This window comes from Homalodisca vitripennis, chromosome 2 (genome assembly GCF_021130785.1).
Source record: "Homalodisca vitripennis isolate AUS2020 chromosome 2, UT_GWSS_2.1, whole genome shotgun sequence".
Taxonomy (NCBI): domain Eukaryota; kingdom Metazoa; phylum Arthropoda; class Insecta; order Hemiptera; family Cicadellidae; genus Homalodisca; species Homalodisca vitripennis.
Window position 1 is genome coordinate 225,074,133 of NC_060208.1, and position 19,442 is coordinate 225,093,574.

The 19,442-nt window shown below is 32.2% G+C and overlaps 1 protein-coding gene across 1 annotated transcript; it reads left to right on the forward strand.

Annotated features, from left to right (window-relative positions):
• The first annotated feature begins 6,720 nt into the window (after window positions 1–6,720).
• Window positions 6,721–13,046, forward strand: LOC124353403. The gene is made up of 4 exons (XM_046803243.1): window positions 6,721–6,870; window positions 9,160–9,313; window positions 10,478–10,648; window positions 12,867–13,046. The coding sequence occupies exons 2-4, from the start codon at window positions 9,260–9,262 to the stop codon at window positions 13,038–13,040; spliced, it is 399 nt and encodes a 132-aa protein (XP_046659199.1). The 5' UTR covers window positions 6,721–6,870; window positions 9,160–9,259; the 3' UTR covers window positions 13,041–13,046.
• The last annotated feature ends 6,396 nt before the right edge of the window (window positions 13,047–19,442 follow it).

The window sequence follows — 19,442 nt, forward strand, 5'->3', positions numbered from 1 at the left end:
GGGACCGATAGGTCCCGGCGCGCACCCGTGAATAGTGCCGAGACGCTCGGGCGGCCCCCCCCCCCCCCCACCCCCCCCCCCCCCCACCCCCCCCCCCCCCCACCCCCCCCCCCCCCCACCCCCCCCCCCCCCCACCCCCCCCCCCCCCCACCCATGATAGTCTCTTGAGACAGTGGAAAGTGTTTAGTGGATGACAGAGGCCTTATCTTTTCATAAAAGTGTTTGATAAAGGTTGAATAGTGATAAAACATGCCTTAAGAACTTCAAGCAGAGAGTGAATATCACGAGATACGTCCAACTTTAATAAAGGTAATTTGGATCTGGCCGGATTAGATTTTTTAACCTCTTCATGCATGAATTATTAAATAATAAAAATAAAAATTTGTTTACTTGTTTTTCTTTGATAAATAGGCTTGTTTAATAAAAAAAATAATTTTTTCAAATTGTTTTGCGTCTTAGTTAAAAAATGGCGGACCTGACGTCATATGACACCACCATGCAATAAGGAAACAAAAAAATGAATGTTACCTTTTTTATAATTTGTTTTATTTTCTGGTACATGTGCATTAAATAAGTACTATGTTTAAGTTATAAATGTATAAAAATGTATTTAATCTCTTAACATTAAATATTGTCACATTTTGTAAAATAAAAAAAATGTTTATTAAAAAAAAAATTAAATTTCAAAATTGAAATCAATTTATTTATTGAAATAATCAATATAAGAACATCCTATTTACTATGGAAAGCTTCCATAAAGTGTGGACATACATGTAAACAAATGTTTTACACTGGAATCTGGTTTTTTTCTTGCAGTGTTCAAAACGGCATCGCTGCTTCCTGGCGTTTTCGACTTTCGATGGCCAGTGGTCAACTTTGTCGTATCTCAGTTCCGGAATTATGTTTACTGGTTACTTTTCTTTTAAGAGTTGGAGTGTTGTTAGGAGACATTGATGAGGGCCTTCCTCTCTTCTTCGTGTCACTTAACCCTTTCACAATGAGGGTGTTGGCTACAGATGATTTGAAAGACAACAAGTCCCATTTTTCCATCTAACCGATTTCGTGTAGCACAACCAGGCATTCACTAGGGACACATTTAAGAGGTGAAAAAAAATACTCTAAGGTACCACTTCTTAGACTTGATGCCATGAGGGTAATGTGCTATCATTCTGTCCGCATGTCAACTCCTCCCATGAAGGTGTACTCAGATATAGCATGAGCCGAGTGATCGTTATAACTTCTTGGGTTTTCCTGTATTGACTGAAAATTTTGAAAATCTGTAAAAATTTCAGGAAGATCTTCTGGTATTTCAATACCTTCTGAAATATTCTGTTGTGAGCAACATCAACTTCAAATAGTTCATCACCTGAGAAACTACAACTCCTCATCCTCTGACCCAGATGGAATAATATTCTCACTATGTAATTCCAAGTATTCGGCAATATCAGTATCCATGTTTTCTTACACCTACGAAGAAGAAAAAATAAAATAAGTGAAACTATACCAATCTGTAAATGGGCATGGGGATAGTTTCACTTATTGTATGGTGGCGTCATTCGCCACTCATCAATAATTTGTGGCTAATTTGTATTATATTAACAATTTCAAAAATATTATTTAGTAAATATGTTAGTATATAATACCTAAAAACAGAATAAAATTTTTCTTAAACTGATAAAAATTCCTCATTAATCAGGAAAAAATTATGAAACTGCCAAAATAACCTCTCACTAATAACAACAATGCTGAACTGTATAAAAATGGATGGAAAATGAACTATTGCTTCCAATGTGCTGTAGGCTGGCTTTTGCTAGTACCTATGAACCCTTGGTTGGAACTACATGAGATAGACACAGTTTGGAATAAATCTTACATTTTATATATATTTATTTATTTTAGTGGTGTCAAATGACATCGTCATGCATGAAGAGGTTAAAAATGACATAACCTAAGAGCTGAATCAATTTCTGAGCAAAGGAGCATTTGTCCAACTTCTCAAAGGATAATTGAGTCTAGTCCTTTGAAAATTAGGAACACAATTTGTAACTACAAAAATAATCTTGTTAAACTAGTATAACCGGCCATATGACTTAAAAGCTATTTAAGCATGTTCATGTTTCTTCAATTTGTAACTGGTAATAGGCTTTCTGGAAATATTATTGAGGCTGAATGTTCTATATTTAGAAACCAGATGTACAATATCCTCCATCCGTGGCAGTGGGTATGCATCTAGTATGGTAAATCGGTTTATAGTTTTGTGAATAGTCAATGCGCAATAATTTCTTTCTTCCCCCTCCGTTAACAACAAGCACCTGGGCTCGCCAAGGTTCAATAACTTCTTCAGAAATTAGCTGCTTAGTTTCTTCTTGTATGAACTTCTACAAATCTGCAGTTTTGAACATTCATAACTCGGAAAACTTGTGATCCGTCTAAGACCAAATGTTTATACAAGATAGACACAAGTGTAGTCTACAGTAACTGAGTATTTAATTTTAGAATAATATGAAAATGAAGTTGTTATTACATTACCATCTTAACTTTTATTCTTAACCGGGTGGTGCACAAAATTCTGCATTAATCCACGTTATTGAACTCTTTAGCTATTATCTTGAGTATCAAATTTTGTAAACTACCATTTAAACATTTAATTTTTAACACAGATTGAAATGAGCAGGTTTTTGTCAACTTACCGACCGACTACTGCTTGTTTTAACGCTCAAATCGCCAGACTACCCAGGGCCGTGTTGCATGGATGCCAAGTGACAATTAACGAATGTCAACAAACTAACACAGAACAGAACTATTAAGGATCGACAACTCACTTACTACTGTGATAATTGATCACGTCGGGACTACTGACGTACCAGATACTTTGCACCGGGTACTAGTCTGTCCTAAGAAAATAAGATACCGCAAACCGAAGGAAGGTACTTTTACGATATATAAACACTTTACACATTTACTGCAGTTTCTGGCACAAAGAACTCGGACTCGTTTACCTGCAACTGGAGCATGTAACTGTAACATTTTAGGCGTACTCTGTATAACGTATGATTCTAAAACAGTAAGACGACATTTTGTATTCGGTTTCTGAAATTACCGGGTACAGGTAGAAGGCGCATGAAATAGTGAGAAAACCTCACTTTTGTAGGTGCTGCGTGATGGTGAAGTTCAAATATTAAGCGCTTTGAACATAACTGTATATGTGCAATGCCGTGTATTTCGTAAATTGAAATAGCTTAGAAAATTACAATGGATTTGATTTCAAAGTTCCAACATAAATTTTATTTTGATTTGAAATTAGAATATTACGCAATCTGTACATATGTCTCCTGCTTAATTTTCCTCCAACGGGACTGATAAAAAAAGTTTTAAACTTTAAGCACTACCCAAAAGTTAAAAATCCCAATCAAATTAAGAGTTTGAGTATGAGCAGCTCAAAGTTTTATGCGGATGTAAATACCGTAAAGACGACATACCTATTATAAGGTCAACTATCAATTAAAAATTTTTTACTTATGTGAGATTTTAACATGTTGAAATCTTCACGTGTAATAACAAATTTCATGAAAATAGACTGTAAAATACTATCATTCAAAATTTAAGATTAAATTCCTTTAGTGATTTTTATTCTAAACTAACAGCTGCCCGCGGCTTTGCACGCAAAAACTCGTCGACTTTGCACGTATATGAGCACTTCTGGCTTGAGTGAATTATATTTCCGGCGCCAATGTCAAAAAGTACATAACTTGGCCATTGTAATAAATTTTATTCAGGTTTTAATATTTTTGGTGCCATAGTCGATTTTGCTTTGTTTCTCCGATGAAGTATATACACACACAGTTCTGAGCAGTCTTTAAATTTATAATAAATGTCATGTAATAACTTTGTCTTTGATATTTACATTATAGTACTGACCAAACACTTCATATTTAGTATTTGCTAAAGAGTACATTTGTAAGGAAACTTTCAATTTTCTTAGTCTGTGCCAACGGTAGTTGTAGAAAAGGTTGAAATAAGATGTGTTGTTACTATCAAGCTTACACTATGCTTTCAAGACTATAAATGTAAACAAATGGAAAATAAAGGCTAAATTAATTAAACTATGGAGCTGTCATAAAACAATGTTTAAACAAAACTGTTGATTACGTTTAACATGCTCTTTCAATCTCTATTATTATATAAAAATAATTTTCTATTGACCTATTTACCTATTTTTGAATTACTTAATTACGAAATTTTAATATCTATTCTGCTATTCATCTCCACGCCAAATAGCAGAATAGATATTAAAATTTCGTAAAAGTCATGAAAAAAATAGGTAAATAGAAGGTCAGATTCCGTTATATGCCCCCAACGCTTAAACTTTTTTCAATGAACTTAGAACGTTATAGAACGATGTAGTTCGCGCTGATGTCAACGAAAGAAAAACATCCATCGAGATAGTACCTATCAGTAAAATATCAAATTCTAGAGGGGCTGTTCAGAAAATATGAATAGAATTGTAATGGAAAGGCAATTATGTACCATGTAAAAAACTTAAATAATCATGTTATGCCGCGCGGTGTGATTCTCGAGAAAGATAAGATACAGCAACAACAACACCGACCGCAATACCTGGAAATGCTTGTTGATCGATGGAATGTTAGTTCTGTTGCTCAACTATATCGTTTTATAACGTTCTAAGTTCATTGAAAAAAGTTTAAGCGTTGGGGGCATATAACGGAATCTGACCTTCTATTTACCTATTTTTCATGACTTTTACGAAATTTTAATATCTATTCTGCTATTTGGCATGGAGATGAATCCAACAAATCAGAGATCATTTTAATCAGTTACAGTCCTTGTTGAATTATAAATGTTGTAAACTAATCTGACTTTGTTTTATGTATAGTATATTTTGAGAATAAATATTTCATATCCTATTACTATACAATATTAGCCAAACTTGTTTTATTTTTGAAATGAGTTATTCTGAAAAAAATTACCATTAATTAAATTAATTAATTAAATTTATCAGTCTGAAATGGCCTGCACAGCAAACCACTCCTCATTGTAAGAACTATATTTCTTTACCCTTCCCAGAAAACCACTCCAGAGTAAGATTGGTTTTCATGAATCCACATCAATTTAATTTTACAATTTCCCTGGTCCCCGATTATGAAAGAAACAATTTTAAAAGTTCGTTTGTTGATGACCAATTTTGAGTGCTGGCCCCGAATCATATGTCTTTATAGAACTATGGGCTATGTTATTGATTTAAAAAAAGAATAATGTCAAACATTATTCACTTATAAACAATGCTCATATCCTGTATTTCACTCGTTTTTATCTTTCTTTTGATTAAAGCTGTTGAATTATGTTGAAAATTTAAATTATTCAAAAACATTCTTATTATGCATTTATGTTGATGAAAAATTAGCTTTAAAAATGTTTTATTACAAAACATGCTAACTAAAGGTTTCTTCAAGGGTACGCAACAACATATGGTTTATATTCTTTAACAATTTTAAGAACTGGCCTAATATATTTTTTGAAAGTCTATACGTTGACCATTCAATATATGTCACTGACTTACTTTTAATTTATTATTACTCTTGTTATGGAAATACATTTATATCTTCATAAGTATGGAAAGGACTCGGAAAAGGAAGGGCTCATTTACAGCAATGAAATCCCTCCCCAGAGTTCAATGTAATAGGGTATAAATAATTCAGAAACTGGATAAACACCTTGGTTTAATACAATACACCTTTTAAACACTATATTGTTCAGCAGTTTACATATTTTTTCCTGTCGTTTTCAGGCTTCTCTGAAAATCACTAACACTGAACCCTTCTTCTACTGTGTAATAACTTCCCTACTCAAATTCAACTGAATAAAAATGTTAAAACTGCTGAATAATTAGTAACACTGTATTTAAAGGCAGTAATATACTGAATGTTATGCCATAGCAACAATCAAAACACAACCTCAAATGTAATTACAAACAAAAAACAGGAGTGCCACCAGTCAACCAGTGGCTAGTTTTGCAATGAACACCTTTATACAGAGTAATATAACATGATCTCCTTTCCCCAAAATATGCTTGAAATGAGCACGTTTTCCCCTAGGTCATTGCTTTTATAAAGTGTATCTCTCTTTACCTGTTTTTATATTTCTATTGGCAGTAACACAGTTTCAAAAAACAGAAAAATTCAATGAAGCCCTTTTCCCGAGGACCCTTTATTTGCATTTATTTTACAATGCTTATTTCAGCATAATAATCTTAAATTGATTATTTATGTACAAACGTGGTAAACTTTGTAGTTTTTTTAGTATGATACAATTAAAATTTTGATTTTTGCATAGGAATTTTGTAACAAACAAGGCAACAGCTTCTGTTTAGCAATAAGCCGATTCAGATCTTAGCGTGCATTTTAGCAGTGACTTATGCAACTAATATCCCGATAGACACCACAGAGCTAACAGAATCCATACAAATATGGGATCTACGCTCAAAGTATTCAAAGAAAACGAACTCTCTGTGTACTTAATTCTATTAAATCTAAGTATGAATTATTTTGAGTTTTCATAATCTACCACTTTTTAATTTGCCATTCCATCCACAGCCACCTCAAGTCCGTAATTCATGTTCCAGCTGGGCAAACATTAGTCTGATTCATACAAGTTCTTTATTCGACAATTTATTAGTAGCATGTATTAAATATTTAGCTAAAACCCACAATAAGATAGATTTAAAGAGTGTTATGAATGAAAATGTCCACGAAACAGGATAACGTTTAACCCTTTCATAGTTGGGTTTGGCTCTCTTATCTGATGGTATGTTAATTGGTAAAAAGAAAAACAAGAATTTGGATACAATCGGAGGTATATTTTAGTTGTAATACCCAGAAGATAAAGATAATTCATTCATTTGTACTATTATCAGACCATTTTTTATCCAGCATTTATATTTGTCTCTCAGTAGTTCATCTTGAACTTCCCTACAGAATAAAATGCTATAGATACTAAAAGACATTTGTAAGTTATAAATTGAGTTTCATAAAAATACATCATAAATAAATTTTTAAATTGTTACACTAATAATCAAAGCTATAACATTTTAAAAATTAAATTTGTGATATGTTTTCATGAAAATTATTTTTGTAATGATAAACGCAAATCAGTTATAAGATCAGGAAATGTAACAGTACCGTGACAATAGCACGGCAGTTAGTATATAAAATTTGACACAATGAACAATTGTTCTCTTGTAACAATTAGACCCAACCAACCTCTGATGAGAATCTAAATGAAGATGTTATATCTGATATTATCATAGACATGACATATCGTCTATCTATAAAAACTGACGCAAATTAGGCAGGGATGTGAAGGACACTATGATGTCTGTATGGTTAAAACAATACAGAGTTCTCTATGATGATGGCAATGAGTGTACATATGTATAGAAATGAAGTTTGTGTTCTTTTGCCTGTTTGTCATATTTGCTCCAGTTACTTTACTTATATTAGTAAGTATGGATCCATGAAAGTGATTTTCTAATAGTTACTATTTACATACCTTAGTAGACGTTTTAAGGCAATTTTGTCTATATGATGTGCTCAGGTGTTCGCTTACGTGAGAATAAAATGTAATTAATCAAGAATCAAGAATCAAGAAGTTTATTAGCCATTGGTCACAACAATATGAAATAGGCATCGTCAAAATATACAGCACTGATATTTACAACAACAAAATTAGTTATTACAATATTGTACTATAATTATACTAATTTTATGACCAAGTAACAGGTTTAATATAATCTATGAAGAGTGTGCACATGGTTTGTTAATTACGTTTATAGCTAATACAGTATAGAAAAATCAGAAATCTACAAATCAAACTAATCAAAAAAATGATATTTATGTCAGAAATCTAAAAATTCTGACATAAACATTGGGGTTATTGGGGCTCCAGGACAGGCATTGACAAAAACCTCAGAATCTGGTACTAGTGGTTGCACTGCGTCTTACAGATTTTTACCATGACTGTCAGCAAAAATTTGGATTTTTTTGGGTATAAAACTGTTTTTAATTGTTTCTTGTTTTGTGTATGTTTTAGATTTAATAATAGGCCTTTTCTGCTTTAATTTACTTTCATTCTTGTAGTCACTGTTTAGTGTGTTGATTTCAGTCTGGTTTTGCAAAGGTTCATCTGTTATCAGCCCTGATAAAATGTCATACTTGTTTGAAAGTGTGATAGAAGTATTTGGGAGGGTTGGCCACTCATTCAAAAGACTTTGTATTAATATGTTTACCTTTTCATGATTACTTCACAGAATGTTTTCCCTGATTCGTCCAGATGATTTTCTTTATGGGTATTAGAGAGGGTTTTTAAGTCCTCTTCAAGTAGTTTGGTTACTTCAATTAGATTCCTATGATCTAGCATTAATTCTGAATAAAGGTGTTCAAGATTTTGGCATTTCATTTCTTTTAATTTATTTTTTAATTTATTTTCTTCTAATATATTTTCAAGTTTCTTCTTTTCTTGTATAAGTTGTTCTTCTGCATTTGCTCTTTGTTTAGATATCCGTTCTATTTCGTTCTTCCAAATTTTCTCTTTAGAGTCCAGCCTTAATATGTCAACTTCTTCCTGTAATTTCCAAATTTTTTCTAATCTTTGCTATTAATGTATCAAGAGATTTGGGTAGACAAGATGGTACACCCATTCCAAAATTTGTTGTGACATCCTAATGTCCTGAGCTCATAGGATTAAACAATTGTATTACTGTATCAAATTGTTCCGTACATGACACAGGAGACTGCATAGACATTACACTAAATATCTATAAAAAATAATGTTCATAGCCATACGTAGATTAGTTTGACATTTAATGTGTACAGTTTTATGCACGCTGAGTTTTTACCTACCCTTTTATTAAATCAGCATCTACTTAAAATGTTTAATGAATATGAAAGCTAGTTGAAAAGTGTGTTAAGTGGGAAATTTCAACACCAACTATATCACCAATACGTTTTTGATAAATACCTATGGACTTATTAAATTAAATTATGATTATGATTGACTATATACCATATTCAGGGGTTTCTTTCATTATACTATCACTCATCAGTACAGAAATCAAAGTTAATATGCGTTATTTATTTATTATAGGGAGTTAAAGAAGTACACATTGAAAAGTTAATTCAGTGTGAGGGTGTAAAAAACTGACGTTGAACTAGCTGAAGCAATCCTGAATTATCAGAGGAGGATTATGACAGTCAACTCTCAGATCATTGTCAAAAGACCAGTTGGGGGTAAGATTGATGTAAGTGGTTTCAAACATTCTTTTAGTATTAAATATTCTTGCAAATGTTGTGTATTCAATGTCTTCTTCAAAACAAGGTAATCAATTTTATATTCAAATCTACTCTCCTTTATCTGATATTGTGTTTTATTTGAGTGATTTTTCACTAAAATAATTAAGTATAAATTATGGCCAATGAAATAGCTTTAAATAGAGCAAGAAGTTGCTTTGATTTTTTTTTATAACTGGATAATTTACATTTCAACTACTTTGATTGAAACTGCATGTTTGTTCTATGTCGTATGAACCTCTGCAAGAAGAAAAGAGATATTAGTATTTTCTTTATGCTTTAGAAACACCTGCCAATTAGTTTGTAAAAACAAAAAGATTCATTAGAAATAGTGTTGCAAATCTTGGGGGTAGTAAATAAAACAATCTGTTTAGTTATTACTTTGGGATGAGCTGTGGGATTAACTTTTATAACAGATTGTTATTATCCTTTTCAATATTTGAAAAAAAATGTTGATTTTGTTAAAGATGACTTACAACACTTGAATTTTGAGTTCAGCTCCAGTTCACATTCCTTTTATTGCAGCGTCTGGTATCTGACGCTGTCTCAAACTTGACTCTCGGAATCTGGAGTCATGTTCATCTGAATAGATCCAAAGAAAGTCGATGACGAAGAAGCTCAAAACAAAACATTTACATCGTTCTTATACTAGTCTGAGATAACCAAGTCTGAGACAGTGTCTGATATCTGACGCTGCAATAAAAGGAAGGTAAACTAGAGCTAAACTGAAAATTCAATTGAATCAAACCCTTCCTATCATAGCTACATTACACGACTTACTTTTCTTAAAAGTGTTTAAGGATTATTTATACAAGAATAAACAGAATACAAATCAAACTACAAGGTTTTATTCTATTTGAAATACAGCAAGTAATAATACAATTCTATAATGATAGATTTATTTTTTAATAAGATAAGGTACTATTTTATTTACAGTTTTTTATAGTCTTGGAAATTGTTTTTCACTCCTTTTATTCCCCATTATCAGTTACAATCACTAATTCTCTCTGTTCCACCGAAACATAGATGTAGTTTTATTGGAATGATAACTATTAAGATTTAACTTCTTTATGTTTCATCCTGGTAATGCAGCTCCGGTTTTTCGACTGTTCCAGCTGATACTGGAGCTGACTAAGTGTAGAATGAAGGAAGAGCCGGACACTTGCGAGTTCAACTCTCGACACAGAGTGGTACTCGACTGTCAGCAACTCCACGATCAGAACAAGATGTGGTCGGAATTTGTCCAACACATCACCAACCTGTCTGACCAGTGCCCTGTATCTCCTGTAAGTCACACGCCACCATCTTTTGCAGTAACTCAAGTCACTATCTGCAATAAATTTAAAAAACTATGTTCTGGAGTATTTGAAATTTAAAATAGTGAAGATAATCAAAGCTCATTTTGCAGGTATTATTGGTAAGTTATGCTTTGTGTTAAGAATGAAGAATCATTATAGACGTTGTGACGCATCTTAATACTCATTGGTATTTTCGTTAACTTTTACAAAACAATAATGTATATATATATATATATATATATATATATATATATATATATATATATATATATATATATATGTATATATATATATATATAAATACAGGGTGTTCACAAAAGGGTGTGACTAACTTCTGCGGATGATTAGTACAGAACATTGAAACAAAAAATGTCATATTAATATAAGCCGAGAAATGTCTCGTTTAGCCTCTAACCGCCTTTTTGGTTTATTTTTATACTAGTTACACTAATGAAACCAAATTTGGCACATAAGTTTGAATAGATACGAGGAAAAAAGTAGAGTTATTTTCTCTAATATTAACAAAATGGCAGCTGTTGAAAATTTTTAGTCAAATAACAAAAAAAACCAGTATAGTTATAAAAACATTTACTAGACACCAACTATTTGAACACTTATATTAACATTCCAATGGTACTTGTTTCAACAAAATCCGTCAATGTATAAGCAAGCAGACTTTAAAGGTATGCTTGCACAAGCTGGGAGCAATAAACATGTCACAGTTGAGAGGTATCAGTTGTTTTTTCAACGGATTTTGTTGAAAAAAGTACCATTGGAACTATCATAAAAATTGAAAAATAGTACACATACTATATATACATATATGGTATAGTCATTATTAGGAACTCTTTAAAATTTGTTTTACAAGATTCCCCACCCTTCAAATCCCTAAACTGGCACTATTATGTAGTCCATACGGTGATTCACTATTAATCAGCACATTGCAGTTTTTTTCAATAAATCAGGAATGTCATTTAAATAAATATTATGAATAAAGAGGTTTTTAAAACTGATCCCTACACTAGAAGTCTAGTCATTGGCAATGTATTTAATGGTGGACTAAGAAAGTACAACAGTTTAGTTCTTTTTAAACTTCTAGAGTAAAATTACATGTAATGTATTTCAGTTCAGGCTCATCAGCCAGCTGCTGATGTAGGCATCAGATATGCCTGAAGGGATGATATGGTTCTGCCTCTTCCTCTAGAAATCTTGTGTTTGTTGTCTTAATTTTAATGGGTGTAATTGGCAACTCTTCAATTCTTGAATTTAACCAATTTTACTAATATCTACCAATTTCTCATCCTTATCAGCAGGAAATGTATATAAATATTAATTCATTTAATATTTAGAAGTCAGTGATCATTGTAATACATGAAATGTAAAAAAATATCTATAAAATTAATAGAAAACACATTAATAGGAGCTACACACAAAAATAAATACTTCCTCCACCTGTCGAAGTGGAGATTCCAATTCTTGAAACATTGTATTATACCTTTTGTAACGTATAACAATGGCGAATGACTGAATTCCTGTTATCCAGTTTCTGTTATGTAGCTGGTTTTGCAAAATTTACCCTATACTTTGGTATTACATTCTTTTTGGATGTAGCCTCTTTTGATATAGTCATCCGGTTGTGAGTCTCAGTTTAACTATCACAATCGGACTTTGTTTATTTTTGTTTTGTTTTTTAATTCAAGTAACTTGCTGGTTTTCAAACCAATGACATCTTATGTACGGTAACAATAGAAATCATCCAAGGTCTTGATAGCTTATTTTAATGCCATATTTTATCAAATGTACATGTTTTAAGTCCAAAGATTTTTTTGACACTTATGTTTTATGGATAATTATACTAAAGGAAGGATTCTAACTAACAATAAACCATCTTTGTTGTTAGTAAAGTATGTGACAAACACATAAAAGATGTGTTGTAATGGAGAATTAAATTATTACTGTTCAACTATAAAAAGGTGCATTAGTTCAATGGAACTCATGAAGGGAATCTTAAAATCTTATAAAAAGGACTGAGTGTCAGATTTAAAATGTGATTGAGTTTCCTCTCTTTAACCTAAACTATTATTAATTGACTGTAGTTGTCAAAGTACATTACTGCATTACAATAACACAAAATTTGTGTACTTTAAAACTTCAGAAGTCAGTTTTTTTGGTTAACTGCCGATAATTTATATTTTTATGTTACTAGGGAGAATACAACATGACAGATGCACCAGTATCTCTCCGGAACATGGATCGCTTGCCTCTTGGATTCGGTTACTGGAAAATCAATGCAAACGGGATTATTAAGAAAAAATTAATTTTCTGTATTGTGGCTGAATTGAACATTGAAATACAAAGAATAAGAAAACATAAATATTAAATTGTATCAACTGGTGTTTTTCTTCACATTCCTTTAATGATCAAGATCAATTTTATGACTAGTAATCGCTAAATGTGTTTCCTCCATGGCTCTATTGAGTTTTAATACAGAAATTTTGCATATATGTTATTATTAATCAATGACTTCTTTTTATAGTTGGAACTATCTACTAACATACAAATATGCATTACAATATTTGTTTCAATCATATGATCATTGATACAAAATTGATGTGGAACTTTAAGTAATATGGTATGAAGGAGTGTGACAAGAAATGTAGCTAGCAAATTAAAGTAAGCACAAAAAAAAATGATGCAGCCTGACTTAAGAAAAAAGAAACAATACCATGACTTGGCAAGAATGGACATGTCATAAATGAGTTCCACAAAATCTTAAATCACGGTCCAATTTAAAAGAAATCCAGAATAGTTTATTTTTTGGTTCTCAAATGTAGATTCAAGATTCAAGATGTCTTTATTAGTCATTAAGTAACATAATTAGTTACAATAGACTTCGTCACATTATTGGGCAGTAATACTTAAAAAATTAACAATTTTATAATTGGAGACTTATTTTAAAATTAACAGGAATGTTGCAAGATATAGGAACTTACAAAACTAATAATTGGTATAAATAGAGAGCGGTTGTATAAAATTATTTAAGAAATAAGAAAGCATTGTAGGGTAAATATATATAAAAAACACAGACTGGACAAGAAACACAAATAACACATACAATTAAAACCCAATGAAAAATGTAACAATATAAATATTTAAAATATGTAAGTCAGGTGGTTAAAACATAAAATCTCCAAACTATAAAATAAAGGTTAAAAAACTTAAAACTTGACTAGACAAAATTAAAAACTTAAGGAACTAATATCACAGGCCAAATATTCATTCACAGAGTAAAATGCTTTTTCTTTAAGCCATTTGCTTACAACTCGTTTAAACCTATTTATATTTACAATCCATCCTCCTTTTGGTAATTTATTAAATAGTTTTATTTTCATATAGATATGACTACCTTTTGTTTTTTCAAGCCTGGTCCTTGGCAGCTCTAACATGTATGTTTTTCTAGTTTTATAAGTATGTATGGTTTCTCTAACAGTATAACTTTGCAGATTTGCTTTCACATCCAGTAAACAATAATATATATACAAACAGGGCAATGTCATGATATTTAAATCCCTAAAAGCTTGCAGGCAAGATTCCCTTTCATTAAGATTTTTTTATAATTCTTATTGCTTTTTTTTGCCAGACAAACACTTTATTTGAATGGCAAACTATTTCCCCATAAAGAAATTCCATAGACTAAGTGGGAGTGGAAAAAGGCATAGTAGGAGGTTATTAGCATTTCTTCAGTGATGCAGAGTTTCAATTTGCGCAATAGGAAAATTACTCTCGCCAATTTAGTACAAAGATTTTTTATATGGCTTTCCCAGCTTAGTCTACTGTCTAAAAAGATTCCTAATAGTTTAACAGGCTTAAAACATTTGTAAATTACATGGTCCATTGAAAAAATTATATTTTCTGTTTTGCTATTGTTTACAACAAGCCTGTTAGCCTGAAACCACTCAGTTGCTACCTTCATTGCATTTTCTTGTATTTTTATTAACCATTAAGTGTACTATGGTGATTTAGAAGAGTAGTATCATCAGCAAACAAAACTGACATACAGGGTAAATTGAAAGGAAAATCATTAACTGCAACGATAAATAAAAAAGGACCTAAAACTGAGCCTTGTGGCACACCAATTTGAATTGTTTTTATGAGAGACGAATTAGAACCCTGAACAACCATTTGTTTTCTATTATTCAAATAAGATACCAACAAATTCAACTCACTACCTTGCACACCATAGCAATAAAGTTTACTTATAAGTAACTCATGAGGTATGCTGTCGAAGGCTTTAGACAAATCAATTAAGGTTGCAGATGATGTTGTTTTATACTCAAAATTATGAATAACATTACCAACTAGAGTTTCTACAGCTTTTGTAGTATTCAGTCCTGGTAAAAACCCAAACTGCTCTTTACATAAGAGACCATTTAGCATGAAAAAGTTTTGTAATTGGTTTTTGATACAATATTCAAATATTTTGCTAAAAATAGGTATTAAAGATATGGGACGATAACTGGAAGGGTTTGTTTTTATCACCCTTCTTATAGATAGGAACTACTTTTGCTATTTTTAAACATTGAGGAAATGTGCCTTCAATTAACATTCGATTAAATAGATAAGTTAGTGGTTCAGCTATGACACTGATAATCTGTTTAGTAATCTTATTCGAAAAACCATAGTAATCTTCACTACCCGATAGATTTAATTCAGAAGCACACTTTAGGACATCTTCAACAACAATTACTTTCCAATATAAAGTATTTCTTGGAGTACAACTATTTACATAATTATTTACTAAGCTAAGAGCTACACTAAAATCATCAGGTACTTGAGTTTTATTCATATCTAGTGCTACATTTATAAAATAATCATTAAAAACATTAGAATCAATATAAGACTCATTAGATTGCGATTCTGTGCTTTTTTCAGCTTTGATAATATTCCATGCAGCTTTACATTTATTTTTAGACCTCTTAATGTAATCTTCACTTGCCAATAGCTTTTCTTCCTTAATCAAGGCTTTATACTGTTTTCTAGCTTCCTTGTACACTGATTTAGCCAACAGTTCTCTTTCTGTACCTTTACTATTTTTTTAAATTGTCATAACAAACTAAAACAAAACTTCTAAAATTCTTAAGTTTTGGCGTAAACCATTGAATATTTGGCCTTTTTGAATTTTTAACTATAACTTCTTTTAAATAACATGTTTCTTCATATAAACTAGTCAATAAATTAATAAAATAAGAAAATGCCTCGTCAACAGTATAAAAAAACTTAAGCCTAGTCCAATCTACTTCAAGAAGTAGTTTTTTAAAACTATCAATGGTGATAGGCGTCATCACTCTTATTTTTTTGTACATGTCATTCGTTTTTACAGCACATTGTATGTTTGTCAGATTAGATTTATATAAGCTAGCTAAGATGCCAGCATGGTCAGACAGGTGAGGTTCTACTACTTTACATTTAAGTTTTCTTGTATTTATATTAGTGATAATGTTGTCTAAACATGCCTCTCCTCTTGTGTTTTCCAGGTTCAAGCAATACATATTGTAAGTGCGTAATAAATTAAGAAAGGACTCCTTTTCAAATGAATTTTTAGTTATATTTATGTTAAAATCTCCTGACAAAACTATGGTTTCTTTGTATGTTTTTGATAAAAATTGTAAAAGTGTATCCAGTAAACAGAAGAAAATCTTAACATCAGAATCAGGTGTGCGATAAATAGTTACAATTAAGAAATTTTCTTTTTTTAGTAAAATTGCTGAAGCTTCAAATACAAGAGGAAAACAATAATTTTCCAAGCTAATTATTTGAAATTCCATCCCTACCCTGGCATATACACTGCTTCCTCCTCTTATAAGGGGAGGTTTTCTACAATAACTACTGGCTAAATTAAAACCTAGTGGAGGATATAAAAGTAATTCCTCCTCAACAAGCCAATGTTCATTAATTGTTATTATGTCGATAGTTATATTAAGTTCATTTATCCAAATATTTAACATGTCTAGTTTATTTTTGATCGACTGGATATTCAAATGAAAGATATTAAATCCCATGAAGTCTGTTACTGTGTTGTCATCAGTGGCGAGGGCGGGTGGCGACTTGGGACTGGAGATGGTGAGTTTCCCGAGTTGTTGACTTTGTTTGTTTGGGCTGACTGCAAGCACTGGCGATTCAGTACTTAGAGATGATGTGGGTCGCTTTTCTGGATTGTCTCTTACTGCTTGTATTATTTCATGAGCCAGCCACCTTTTACCACTAACACTAAGGTGTAAACCATGTCTAGTATGCAAGTGTTTATTTGCTTTACTGGCTTCAACTAGTGTCACATTAGGATACTTCTCAGAGAGCTTCTTCAGAATTTCATTGGTTTTCTTTGTCTCTTCATTAACACACGACCACTCAGCCAGGTCATATCGATTTGGCAAGTCCACCAAAACTACATTACTTGTGTAACATTTTGCCATTTCAAGAGCTTTTGTAATGTTGTTAATGGCAACTTGAGATTCGTTTTTAGCAACATCATTTGCTCCACACATGAGAACAAGTACATCGTCATTTGAACAATTTTCTTTTTCGAAGTTTATCATGTTCAGGACTTGTTCACTCTTTCCTCCAGGTTTTACATAACCTATAGCCTCAAATGAGTTTTGAATATTATTAATATTCCAAGCAACATCCCTTCCATGACTGTCTGAACAAAGTAGCAATTTCTTTTTTGTAACAATGTTTTGTACTTTAACTTGAACATTCTCAGCATCAATATTCTGGAGTTCGTCTTCATAGTCGTCCGTGTCAGAAGAAAGTACTTCATAGTAATTGAAGGTTGAAATTGTACTTAATGGCTGCTTTTTTATATGCATTTTGCCTTTAGAAGGATTTCTGATGTTCTTGCTCACGACATTTGAGAAGAGTTCTTACTGAAGTAGCCTTACTGTTTAAAATTAATTCAAAAAATTTCATTACATATGCACTTCTTCCCAAATAATTGATTACTGTAGAAGGAGAAGATTTACTGAGCTCATTTGAAAGGATAATAAGTTTTCAGAAATTTGCTATCGCTACATTTTATAAAATAAAAAATTGAACACTTAATTTCGAGGACTAGAATCAATCCTATTATTCAGGTGTCAAAAAAAAACCTTACGGTATAAAGTTAAGCATGCATAAAAAAACTCAAGCATGTACCTAAAGGACCAGCGTGAGAGGAACAAGCATCAATCAGGCACACTGAACAACATATCTGCACACATAAAGCAGCTATGGCGGGAAGGGCTGAGAATACCTCTTCACCTTTTGTAGTCTGTGTCTCTGATGTCAAAACAATGCGGAGAGTTAGTTTTGAGCATCTTCGTTCTTCGTCACAGACCATTTTTGGATCCCTTCAGAGGATCATGACTCCAGATTTCAGGAGTCAAGTCTGCAACAGCATCAGATTTCAGATGCTTCACGTAAGAGGAAGGTAAACTGGAGCGAAATTCAACAGTCATATCTGCATACATTAGAGGAAGTGAGAAATCATTATTGGCATTTCCTGTGGCAACGTGGCACGTCATCTAAAACAAAAAGGAACAGGATTGTTGGGAGAGGATGGTTAAAAGCAGTTATTCGATTTTTGTTTTGTTTTTTTTTTTATCTCATGCATGAAGACACTTGACGATTACCTTGTTTTCATCCGTTTCTCACTTTATCTGGTGTATGTATGATATGTTGTTCAGTGGGCCTGTTCTGTGTAGTGATAAGGTTGGTGTTTGTTGTTCTCACACTCGTCCCTCAGCTATATGCTTGAATTTATTTGATTTACAATGTGTTCTGTTGTCAACCTTAGAGAGTTGTTAGTTTCGTGTGTATGCTTAACCTAATGCCTTAAGGCAGGGGTTCTCAACCGGTGGGTCGCGACCCCTTGGGGGTCGTGGGACGGGTCTGAGGGGGTCGCAAGATAGGTGATAAATGAAAAAAACTAAAAATCTCAGGCCATATATACCATATGAGCGGCGAATATCAAATGAATCGACCATGTACTTATTTAGAAACTGAGTTGAGTCCGCTTGTTAAATACAATAAGTATATTTAATCAATTTACAATTAATCAATACTATTTAAAAATACAACTATAATTAACAAAAAGGAACAAATGGAGCTCTAAATGACTCAACATCGCTGCTAAAAATGATGGTGCCTGCCGCGCCGCTTGTATCGTAACGTAGGCCTTATTGTTGTGAGACAAAATTTGTTTATTCTAAAAAAAGGCACACTACACAAAATACATTGCAAAAAATACATTTTTTTTAAATTCTAGCAGAATTATTTAATGAGAAACTTGAGCTTGCTTTGAATTAACTAACTGTAGAATGTCTGGGTTGATTTTTGTCAAACTCAAAATAATATCATTTTCCAGTGCCAAACGATTCCTTGATTTGGTTTTTAAATTCACCATTGTGGAAAATCCTTTTTCACAATTGTAAGAAGTAGAAAAAGGTATCAAAATTTCAATGCTACTTTGGTCAATTCTGGGTGTTCCTTCTTTATACTTAGCCAAAACTTGTCGGGACAAACATCGTCAAAAGTTAGTTTCAATGACTGATCACTTGATATATCTATCAGTTCATCGTGGAGGCCAGCATTCAATTCAGCTTTTTGAACAGCTTTTTCGGAAAATGGTTTTGTTATCCACACAGATCCACTTGCATCTTTAACAGGAATATAATCATTCAACTGCTTCATCAAGGCTTCAAGGTGTGATGATATGAGTAATGAGAGAGATGATGTGTCAATGGAT